Here is a 12771-nt window from a genome sequence, read left to right as displayed (position 1 = left end):
GGAATGGTCATAGGTGTGAGAGGCAAACTAAGAGCATAGATAAGAGGCTGAGAAAAACATAATCTCAAAAAAAGGGTTAGCATGAAAGAGCTGGATGGTCAATAAAACTAAATGATACTAGAGGTAAAGAAAGGAAGATTGGACTGCTGGGTGTGAAACTAGGAAGCCTGTTAATCTGATGGAGAGGCCTCAACAGGGTGCCAGAGGAAGAAGTCACGCCAAGGTTGATTAAGAAACAACTTAACTAGCTAACAACTCACTGCACGTACCCCTACCTTGATTAAGAAACAACTCAAGCTAGCAGCTCACGCCAGCAGCTCACGCCAAAAATCTAAATGTCATCGATTCCTCTCTTCCACTTACTGCCACCTCAACTCATCTAGTCCATCAGTTGGTCCTGTTGTTTTTGTCTCCAAAATATAACATTTCTATCTCCTCTTACATATCACGGTCCAAGCCAACATCGGGACTCCCCTCGACTACTCCAACAGGATTAGGGTTAGGGTTCTTATTGTTTGCCCCACTGAAACTTCCGTCCCCAGGGCCCCTGTTGTTCCTGGAACTTCCTGCTATGGCTTATGTGGTTCTAAATCAGTGTTTCTCGAGATATCTCTGGTAGAGAACCAGTCTCCACCCCTTGAATCCATTGCAGACCAAGCATTTTTAGAAATACAGTAAAAATAAATTAATTGTTAAAATAATCACAAGTTTTGATGCCTCAGAAATGTCAAACTGCTTCCTACATACCAGGCTGGTAACTACTTGAGGACTGATGGCCCACAGACAGCACTGGGGTAGCTCTGAAGACAAACTGGACTTTGTTGCCCATTGACTGCCACCCTCTCCCTGGTTTATTCTGCTCCAGCCACATTCTCCATGTTCAAGCCAAGTTTGAGAACACTAAACTCGTTTCCTTAGAGGTTTTGCGCTTGCTGTTCCCTTTGGCTGAAACATTCTGACTCTGCATTTTCCTAAGGGTTGACTCCTCCTTTTCACTCAAGGCTCAAATATCACCTCTTAAGAGAGGTCTTTCTGCACCACCTAAGTTGGAGTACATATCCTCACCACCCCCCAATTAGCACTCACTCCGGATCACATCACCAGCTTTAGGGTCTTCACTGCACTTACCACTACCTGAAATGATCCTTTATTTTTAACTGGATCAAGAAGAAATACTTTCCCATCATCCTAGCTCATTGCAGACCATTTGCCCAGGCAGACTGGCCAAAGCTCCCTTCCATCCAAAGTCACCCTTCCTAAGAGCAGGAAGCCCAAGGGGATCGGTTCTTCACTTGGATATAAGCCTAAGAGCAGAGATCTGATCTCTGTATGGTTCACTGCTACATCCCAGCACTGAGAATAACACTTGATGGGAAGTAGGTGCCTGACAAAAATCCACTGAATTAATTAATCTGGAGAAATGAAGGCCACTCTCTTGAGAAGTTCTGTAAAGGAAAGGAAGGATGTAGCAGGAGGCTGGGAGTTTGGAGTCATACAGTGGAGGGTGGGTAAGACAGAAAACATGAGGGGAAAAGTGAACTAATGAGTGGCACACACAGCGAGCACTGGGCATTCTCAGGATGAGACTGCAGTGTGCAGTACTGAGAGGTTCCTCAGCAGAGGAAAGGCTTGACATGGGCCCTAAGAGGAGCTATCTGGCCATCTGAGGAGGCCTGAAGAGGGCATTCCAGGAAGTATGAAAAACACAGGCAAAGGAACAAAAAAGGAAGTTTAACATGGAAAATAATTTTGGGGATGCAATATCTATTTAGCATTTTATCATAAAATATTCTAATCCATATGATATCCTAAATTTAACATCTAGGTTTCCACAATCTTTTTTTCCTTTTTAAAGCCTATGGATTGAGGCCGGGCACAATGGCTCACGCCTGTAATCCTGGCACTTTTGGAAGCTGAGGCAGGCAAATCACTTGAGGTCAGGAGTTTTGAGACCAGCCTGGCCAACATGGTGAAACCCCGTCTCTACTAACAATAAAAAAATTAGCCAAGCATGGTGATAAGCACCTGTAATCCCAGCTCTTTGAGAGGCTGAGGCAGGAGAATCACTTGAACCCGTGAAGGGGAGGTTGCAGTGAGCCAAGATCGTGCCACTGCACTCCAGCCCCGGCGAGAGTGAAACTCTGTCTTAATAAAATAAAATAAAAAATAATAAAGTCTTTGGACTTAAAAAATTCTATATTTTAGTAGTTTCTCACAGTTAATAGTGACTGACTTCCTGGAGGTTTCCTTCCAAATCCAGAACAAGCCAAACTGAGCAGCAAAGTGGGAGTGGAACAGCCTACTGGTTGGCAGCTTCTCCGTAAAAAGAATAAAATTTGTTACTAGAAAGACTGCTAGACTGTCAGGAAGGCCAGATTCTAGTTCCAGCTTTGGCAATAACTCACTTCCTGTATGGCCTTTGTGAGTCACTTCACATAGGGGAAGAAAATGAGAGAGTTGGACCATGTATATAATTATAAATATGTGTATATATTTATAATTTGTTATTGATAATATTTTGTTTTATGTAATATAATTATATATAATTAGGGTCACCATATATTTCATTGTATAAACAAGGACCTTTTGAGAGTCAAAAAGAGTATCATTCATAATTTCACCAGGACAACGGACCTAAACTTGAACAACTGATTCTGGGAAAACCAAGATGTCTGATCACTTCCCTATATGCTTTCTTCAGCTCAAAATTCTGTCCTCCTCTAGAAACACCCATGGGTCCCTTCGTCATGTTCTATAGCTGGCTCAGTGCCTGGCATATCCCAGATGCTCACTGTTTGCCCCAACTCCTTTTGGTGAGCATTTCTGCATTCTTTACGTAATCAAAGCCATTGATTTTTCTTCCACAATTTCACTCTTATGAAGTTGAATTGTCCTTGTGCCAAACAGCTGCACCCCTCCTACTGCTGATTTTACATGTTGTATATCCTCAGGTGGCCTTTAGTGACAACAGTTTTTCAAAGAAAGTAAAGATTTAGGTATAAAATTCATTATTTTTCAGGTCAAAGAGTAAGTAGTGAAATTATATACCTGACTCTAAGTTCTTCAATTACTTAAGGCTAGAATGGTAGTGAAAACCTTGTTTTTTCAACTAGATTGCCAATGAACCATATTAACCAAAAAGACATAAAAGAAAGAAAACCTAAACAATATATACTTATTGATGCATTTCACAAATGTTGGAAGAAAATAACACATTCTATGCATATCAAAACTCTAATTGCTCAAAACTCGGTAGCCCAAAGCTAACCTGCATATTTGCAAACATGGCATGTAACAATTTGCCAGGTTTTTTAATAGTCTTTTTTATTTTTAAGGAAAGTGCGTCTTTAGTTGTTAAATATATTTTTTCAACACCAATACTATTTTATGTCTTGAAAGCATGTCCATTTATTTACTTCTCAACTGTAATTGAGGGTGGGGGCGGGGAGAGCAAAGAGAATGAGAGAGTCACTCCCTCTGTACCCAAGGAGACCTCTGTCCCATGCCCCTTCTGGAATGTTCTCTTGCTATTAATTAAATAACTACAAATATGAGTCAGACCCATGGGTTTCCAAGTGACATGACTAAATATTCTGAGAACATGTCTGATTGAGGAAACGAACAACCATTCAGTCTTTGGCAAGATTAAAAGGCAAAAGGATGGAACAAATGCTACAGAATGTCCCAGGAAAGGATCTAGCCTTGGCGTGAAATAAGCTGGACATGTCAGTTCACCTCCTACTCTCTTGGAATCATCTCAGAAATGAGTGGTGGAGACTACATAAATTATGAATGAGACAGTCAGGAAAATCTCTGTTGAGATGTTGGCAAGGCCTGAATAAAGAACAAACAATCCTTGTAAACCAAAGAAAAGGAAAACACAAGGCAAAACCAGCAACACTTTCACCATTACTAACTATACGGGGAAAGGAAAGTCTCTAGTTTCTGAGAATTCTCTAGAACACTGGAAAATTACTGATTTCCAAAGTGTTAAAGTCATTCTCATCCTTAAAGTCATATAAAATCCAAAGCACAGGCATACTAAAAATTCTGTTTTGAGGAGAAGTTTCCCCACACAAAGGAAGTCTAGTTTGTCCTCACTGGCCAAGAGGTTTAAACCACTTTTGGAGTTCAAGTAATGCCTCCCCTTGACCCTGGTCTTGGGTGTGTCACTTGCTGGTCACCTCACAGATCAGCAAGCACACGCCCACCCAAGCTCACCTCCCCACAGCCGCAAACACAGAGGGGCATGCTTGGAATGCCATCAGGGCTTTTCAGCACCTTTAGGGGAAGAACTGTGGGATCTCAGAGAAAGGCATTTGTTTGTTTTGTAAACAAACACATGAAGATGAAGCTCCCTTTTTTTTTTTGATGGCTGCTGACTAGGGTGATGGTTGCTGAAGGTTTGGGTGGCTGTGGCCGTTTCTTAAGACCACAGTGAAGTTTGCTGCATCAATTGACTCTTTCATTCATGAAACATTTCTGTATAGCATGCAATGCTGTTTGATAGTATTTTATCCTCTGCAGAACTTCTTGCAAAATTGGAGTCAATCCTCTCAAACTTTGCCACTGCTTTATCAATTCAGTTTACGGAATATTCTAAATCCTTTGTTGTCATTTCCACAATGCTCACAGCAACTTCACTTTCTTTGCTCATCCTGAAGAAGCAACTCCTCATTTGTTCAAGTTTTATTATGAGATTGCAGCAATTCAGTTGCATCTTCAGTCTCCATTTCTAAATCTAGTTCTCTCGCTATTTCCATCGCATCTGCAGTTGCTTCCTCCGCTGAAGTCTTGAACCCCTCAAAGTCATCCATGAGAGTTGGAATCAACTTTTCCCAACTCCTGTTCATGTTGATATGTTGATCTCCTCCCATGAAATTATGAATGTTTTTAATGACATCTACGATGGTGAATCTTTTCCAGAAGGCTTTTAATTTACTTTGCCCAGATCCATCAGAGGAACCACTGTCTATGGTAGCTGTAGCCTTATGAAATATATTTCTTTTTTCATTACCTTGGTGAACTCTCCAGCTCATTTGGAATATGCTACAGCTTTCACCAACCTGTCCTTGGTTTTTCCTCTAGCCTGTGAAATGTTACTTCTAGTGCCAAAAGATATGGAATAATTTGACATTTTATGTGGATGCCTTGTAATTTTCACATTTTTCTTATGTCTCTTGACAAAGATTCTTTGCTTGGCCAAACTTCAGTTAGATTTCTGTACCTTCTCCTAGGCTCATCTGTACAGTTCTTCATAAAACCCAGTTTTAGCAAAGAACCCTACTAAGTCAATTTGGCAAGAATATCCCCTACCCCATCCTCAATATCTGATAAGATTCATTATTCTCCATCATCCCAGAGGTTATGATGTCTAATTACCCTGGCCTGTCTTCAGCAAGAATCCTGTTTGGTTAGTTTAGCCAGAATAGCCCTTATCTCTGATATTTCCTCTCAGTAAGTTTCCATCCACTGACCTCCATCCTGCTCTATGGCTATAAATTCCCACTTGCCCATGCTGTGTTCGAAGTTGAGCCCAATCTCTCTCCCCTACTGGAGACCTTGTTGCAATGGTCCTTACACCTATTAAGATGATCTTGAATAAAGTCTGCTAAGCTTACTGTGCTTTAGCAAGTGTCCTTGAATAATTTTTCTTAAATATTCTCTTTAATCATCTAGGAACACTGTTAAAATCAGTCTTAAGGTGAAGATACCTCTTTGGGATCACTTTCTCTAAGATCTTGCTACAATTTTAGGGTTGTTATTCATCAGCTGCTGATCCATTTTAACCACACCATTTAGGAACCTTGGCAGACATGGAGTTGGAGGCAGGAATCTGAGAGGACAAAGAATTAGGGAACTTCTCCTTTCCCTCCACTGTTCCACTCTCTGACCCAATATAATATCTGCCCATGATGATTATTGCAAGAGGAAGTTTCCAGTTTCTAAACAAATACATTGGTCAGTTATCTTTAAGTGGACCAAAAAATCACTAAGGTGGACTTGAAAGTTAACCCTCACTGCCACTCATCCAATGTGAGAACTAAGTGCACACTAACTGCTGGCGAAACTGCAGGCACAAACAGGATGCCTGTTTTGGTCTTGCATAAACTCTGGATTAGAAAGAGGATTTATCAGTATATTTCCGTAAACTGGGTAGCTCTTTTGACAGAAATCATTGGGCTTTCTGCTCTCTGGTTGAAGGTAGGTGACTGAGAAACGACCTGAATTCCATTACCTAAGAAGGCTTATGGCCTAGACTCAAAATACCAGTTGAGTCATATTCCTTAAGGATAGTGTATCATATTTTTGTCAATGAAAAAAGTAAAATGATTTTTAAACCACTCTATAAAAATAAAGACATCACCTAAAGCACAGTGCATCTATCAGGACTTATAGGGACAAAAATAACAACATCCTTCTCCTGTAAGAAGATTACAATGAAAAGAACAACATCTGTAAAAATTACCCAGTCATAGTGCTTAGCGAACAGTAGGTGCTCAACAAAAACATGAATAGTAGCTGCTGTTTTTAGGAAGTCTATAAACCAAAGAAAATCAGGTCAGGGAGATACTATCAGCTATTCCGATCCTTTCCCCACATATACTTACTGCGTCTCAGCTCCTAGTAGCATCTCCACTTTCTCATTCGCATGGTTACTAAGGACTGTCAGAGTAAAGAGGTGACTGGCAGAGCTCTGTCTTGAATAGAGCATTGTGGAGCTGTTCTTCCCTGGAGAAGAATTAAGCTCTTCATTGTCACAAGATTCCACCAATAGCTGATCTCTTAAGGAATAATCATTGACGTTGTAACTTTCTTCACTGTAAAGGAAAGGGAAAAGAACACGTCAATTATTCAGCAGATAAGACTGTGACATTGTCAGTTTTCAAGGCACATTTTGGTGGAAACAGCAAGGAGTGGGCAGGAAGGAGAGGGAAAGAATGACTTATTTTAAACTATGAATTGGAATTTGAATTCTATCTACTGATTATGAATCAATGTAACCCCCTCCAATTAAACCTAATTACTATTTTTATGTATGTAACACACTAAATTGCATCTCAAGTATTGACATCATCCTGGAACTGTTATAATAAGTGATCCTTGCATCCTTACATGCATCTTGGTAATGCTCCAGCAGGTATACCTCCCCAGCTTCCACATCTCTATTTGCAGAATGAAGGAGGAGCCTTCTACTCATGCTCTGGGTAACAAGACCTCACCCCCCAAACCCCCCATCTCCAAATGACCATGCATTGAAGAGAAGAGCCCCAGAGGTCTGCTTGCTTCTGGCAAGACACCCAACCCATCCTTGTGTCCCACACTCAGAGCCTCACCACCTGTTTCAGAAACCACCAGGACTAATCTCATTATGCCCTCCATTCCTGCTTAGGCTCAGGAACCCCAATATCCTTCTTTCTCCTGCACTCCCATTCCCATCGCACTGTGAACATGCCCAGTCTGGCCCCACTTTTTTCCACTCCTCAGCTGGTTCCTGAACCCCTTCCACTGTACCCTCTGGGAATGCAATTCCCTCATTTAAGAAATCTAGTAAAGTCTTCTAAATACTTGGCCTCGTCTCTGAACCCTCCCTTCACATTCTTGCCTTAAAAGAAACCTGGCTCTCCCTAGAGAACAAGGTGTCTCCTGAGAGCTCTCTGCCTGCTTGCTTTTTATTCCTGCTTCTATACAATGATCACTTCCTCCTCCTGAAACATCATCAGCTTTGAAGCTCATGGCATCAGTCTTTAACTCATAACTACAGTCATCTATAGACCCCTGGATCGTTTCCGATCCTCTCCCTTGAGTTTCACTGCTGGCTCTCTGTCTCTCTCCAACAATACTTCTTCATACACACACACACACACACACACACACACACTCTCTCTCTCTCTCTCTCTCTCTCTCTCTCTCTCTCGGTCATTTACATCAAGTCCCCAACACTACTTCTTTCTTGAAGTCTCCTGTAAAGGATCTTTCCATTACCCTGTACCCTCAATTCCCCGACTTTACTCTCCTCCGATGATCTTGTTTTCTGCCCTACTTCAGCCACAAATCCATGGTTATACCTTAGTCCTTGTCATTACCATCAACTACAACCTCTCTGTAATCCCAGTGTCAAACATACCACTCTCTAACCAGCACGGCCTTTCTTTCCAACTCACCTCCTCTAATCCTCAACACCAACCATTATTTAACTCACCAGTTCTTACAACCCATTGACTCTACAACCTTCCCCCTCCCCCCCTTAATTCCCTCATGTCCTCTTGTTCATGCATATTAAATTAGCTAGCTTGCATTTCTTGGTACCCAGTTAAATCACATCTTGCATACACATTCATCTCCTTGATTGTACTTGCCTGGCAAATCCCGAACCTGGTGACATACAGCTTTTCCTCTACTCTGCACCCGCACCCTTGTGAGTGAACATGAGAGTGCTCAATAAATAACTGTCACATAAGTGGATGAATATGCAATAAATTCTAATATACGCTAGGAATATCGAATAATTACCTCATTTAATAATAAATGCAAATGAATGATGTCAGGGGAGCTTAGAGAAAAGAAAACTCCTTGTGTCTAGTCCAGTACACTAGGAGGAATTTCAGAACAGGCCACTTTGCTCAAGATTTCCTGGAATTTATTTTCCTCAGAATGGACATCTACCTGTCAACCACTCTTTTGTCATGCTCCTTGAAAAACTTTATAATCTTTTCTAAAATTTGGTTTGATAGATTCTGCCCTCAAAAAACAGCAAATGCAGTTATCTATAAAAGCAAAATATTGCCTTCTGATCAAGCCTAATTGTTCCTAGGATAGTAATCTGTATTAATTAAAAGATTGTGTGGCACGATTATCTCCAAAGTTCTCCTGAGACTGCCTACAGACCAGCACACCCACACCTGGATATGTCAAATATTTCTCACATCCAAAATGAGACTTATCAAAGTAGACATGATGTTTATAAAAAGAGGAAGGTGAATAATACGCTTTACAAACAAATACGGTCATTTTTTAAAAGACTATGTTTACTAGAAACAAAGCACTCAATTTTTAGCAACACAGAACAAGTTCATCATGTTGTATAGATACTATATCAGACATGCATTTAACAGCATAGGACTCAGGATAAAAACCAAAACCAGGATAAAACAGCAAACATAACAAAACCTCAACAGCAACAGCATCAAAAACAAGAGAAAAAGAGGATGAACTGAGGCTTCTTTGTTACTATTTTCTCTCTGCCCCTTCTGATTACTCTTTTGGTCCAATTTACAAGTTAAAAAACCTGTTAGTCAAAGGCACCTGTTTCTGTTTAAAAACAATTCTGCTTCAGAAAGAGAAATGGAAGCAACCTAATATTGTGAACATGGGGTAAGGCCCTAAACAATGACATGTGTGTAGGTGTTGTAGGTATTTCCAAAGAAATAAAAGTCAAAGAAATGAATATGCTATAAAGTCATCATTTGAGATGACTCAAATTCGAAAATGTTGTCAACATAAAGTGGTTTCACCTATCAAGTCATCCCAATAGAATTCAAAACCAAGGGTTCACAGAAAATGAATATAAGCTAATATGAATAAACTAGTTAAGTGTAAGTGTGTGTGTGTGTGTGTGTGTGTAACGGAGTCTCACTCTGTCACCCAGGCTGGAGTGCAGTGGTGCACTCTCGGCTCACTGCAACCTCCGCCTCCCAGGTTTAAGTGATTCTCCTACCTCAGCCTCCCGTGTAGCTGGGATTACAGGCATGCACCACCATGCCTGGTTAATTTTTGTATTTTTAGTAGAGACAGGGTTTCACCATGTTGGCCATGCTGGTCTGGAACTCTTGACCTCAAGTAATTGGCGTCCCAAAGTGCTGGGATTACAGGCCTGATCCACCACACCCAGCCAACTTCTTTTTCAATTTTCAGTCATAAATGCTTTAATTTTTTGTCTTTGGGGGATAAAGACAGAAGTAGATACTTTTTAAAAATGTTTATTAATTGTTCTCTTAAGCAATGACAACTACAATGCCACTGATTAAGACCCAGGATGGCTGCTGGGCTCAGTTTATGCCTGTAGTCCTCTCAAATGTCCAGTTTGAATGATAAACTGTGGCTGCCCTAATCACAGCTATATGATTTCACCTCAAGTGTTTATTTCCACACATCTGCATAGTTGTGTCATTGAATATGCCTGAACAAGGAACTTGGCCCACTGGACTTCTGGGTCCAAAACAAAATGCAGGAAACATGTTGGCCTTTTTGTTTGTTTTTAAAGTAATTTACTATCACCCAATATCCAATATCATTACTTCGTCAAGGCCAGTAAACTTCTGCATTATGCAATAAATAATGTAGGTCTTTACACCTTCCTTACTGCTCTTTTAGGGAATCTACTATAAAAAGAAACAATTCCATTTAACAGTAGTGAAGTAAATAGATTATTTATCCTTGTTGGCTACCTAATTCAAACCCAGTGGGACAAAAACTGAAAGAAAAAAAGAACTGGAAAAAAAAACAAAAACAAAAACTGAAAAGCAGCTCACTCTTGCTTGCTAGCTCTTGAGTGTTCTCACACATGCACACACACATTCACACACTTAATCTCATGAAGGTTTGAATGAACACTGAAATACTGAATGAAATTCATTCTCTTACTGTCGGCCAGCACCTACTATCTGTCTTCTTAATAGAGAGTAACTGTTAAAACATGTGCTTCAGTAGAAAGAGGAGCAGAAACTCTATAGCCAGGTGCAGCTGTTTAAAGCCCGTTTCCCATCTCTGCTTATTTACCCCATGTCCAATAAGTATGGAGCAGGCTAAACAGGGTTGGGAAAGAAACCCCCTTCCTGAGGGAAGCTGATGCTAATCAGACTTCCCCATGTTTGTCTCTATCGTTTAACAAACATATGGTTTATATAGTCTCTGAAACAATTTGGAACATGTAATGAGGAAGTTAAAGTGCTCAGAAAAGGGCAAATGGAAAAACCATCTTTCCTTGCATGGAGAAGTTTATATGGAGACTTCCTTTGATTGTCTTATATGTGCTCCAAGTTTACCAGCTGCTCATCAAGGCGTCTGCTTTGTGCAAGCAGCAGCTCCTATCAGGTGCTTCAACTGAATCAAATCTATATAAGTATGTTGCTTGAAGTGTAAACAGTGATGGGTTCCTCTGTTGAAATCCACTTAAGGTCCTAGTAACCTTTGTTGAGATTTCTTTCTTTTCTTGTTTTTAACAAAATAAAGAACTACTAGTAGAGAACAGGATATGATGGTAAATACATATTCTGATTGTTTTTTTTTTCTCTGGAGGGCATTCTTTGTTAAGCAGGTCAGCGTTTGGTTCTACTATACGCAACATAACATCAAAGGCAGAAAAATGATATACCTTATTATCAACAGTGGCTTTCTTAAGGAGATTATTATGAAGCCCTTTAAGTTTCTGTCCCATAATTTCTATAAAGGTTAGAATTTTCATTCTGAGCATATATTTATTACTTTGAAATCAGGAAGACATTTAAAAATTTGCATACAACTTGCATACATTTTAAAAATACCAAAGCTCCATATATGTATCTGCAGTAGTTAGCACAGGAATAAAGAGACGCCAACTTCAGCGGAGCAGGTACTCTGGAGAAGAGGAGGAAGAAGGGCTGAGGGTGGAAGGACTTTGGGTAATCTGAAGTGTTTTATATATATTTTTTTGTTTAAAAAGGAGGGATCTGACACTAATACGGCAAAAAGTATCTGTTAAGTATGGATGATAGGTATGTTCATGTTTGATAATTTTCTGCAAGGTTGAACCATTTTACAAGTAAAAGTAAAAAACAAGAATTTCATCAAAAATACATAGATATGACAGCTATCATCGCTCTAGGTGTCTGTGGCTGCTTAAGGATGCAACTGAAGTGACTACCTGATAGTGGAATGTCTTTTCTGCCCTCTAACAACTAACTCTTTGCAGATGACATCATTGACTGAAAATATACTACCAAGTGAGAGTGAATTCAGTAAAGTGATTAGGTGTTAAAAAAATGGCTTTTGCATATATGAATAACACCCAGTTAGAATATAAAATGAAGATGTCACTTTATTTATGACAAAACCCACTTTATGACAAAACCCACAAAACCCATAATATGGATTAAACTTAACAGGTTTCTTCTATATGTAGATAACCTTAAACAACTTTAGAAGAAGGCCCAAATTAATGAATAGAAAAGCTTGATATTATCAAGATACCAATTCCTCCTAAATTAATACATAATTTAAACACAACCCAGTGAAAACACAAGCAAGGGTTTTTTGAGAGACGGCAGGGAGCAGAAATAGTTGAGTTGATTGTAAAACACGGAAAAAAATAAACATGCAGAAATAGCCAGAAAGATTGTGGGAAAAAAAAAAGAATAAACTAGCCTTATGATGTATTAAAACATACTGTAGGGAGGCCAAGGCGGGCGGATCACAAGGTCAGGAGATCGAGACCATCCTGGCTAACACGGTGAAACCCCGTCTCTAAAAATACAAAAAATTAGCCGGGCGCGGTGGTGAGCGCCTGTAGTCCCAGCTACTCAGGAGGCTGAGGCAGAAGAATGGCGTGAACCTGAGAGGCGGACCTTGCAGTGAGCCGAGATTGCGCCACCGCACTCCAGCCTGGGCAACAAAGTGAGACTCCGCTTCAAAAAAAATAAAAATTAAAATTAAAAAATTAAAAAATAAACATACTGTAAAGCTGCAGAAATTCAAAGACTGGGACAAGGGCACGAGTTGACAGATGAATTGTGA

The 12771-nt window shown here is 40.0% G+C and overlaps 1 protein-coding gene across 8 annotated transcripts in view; it reads right to left on the bottom strand.

The window, feature by feature from the left end:
- ARHGEF26 (Rho guanine nucleotide exchange factor 26) overlaps positions 1–12771 on the bottom strand; it is a 139123-nt gene that overhangs the window by 10686 nt on the left and 115666 nt on the right. For all 8 annotated transcript variants that reach the window (XM_054681196.2, XM_054681194.2, XM_016942197.3 and 5 more), the window contains one exon: positions 6612–6821. In XM_054681196.2, the coding sequence (XP_054537171.1) occupies positions 6612–6821 (210 nt within the window). The remainder of the gene's footprint in view (positions 1–6611; positions 6822–12771) is intronic.

Source organism: Pan troglodytes, chromosome 2 (genome assembly GCF_028858775.2).
Source record: "Pan troglodytes isolate AG18354 chromosome 2, NHGRI_mPanTro3-v2.0_pri, whole genome shotgun sequence".
In the NCBI taxonomy this organism is placed as follows: domain Eukaryota; kingdom Metazoa; phylum Chordata; class Mammalia; order Primates; family Hominidae; genus Pan; species Pan troglodytes.
Note: the sequence above shows the minus strand (reverse complement) of the source record. Positions and strands in the feature narration are given on the sequence as shown.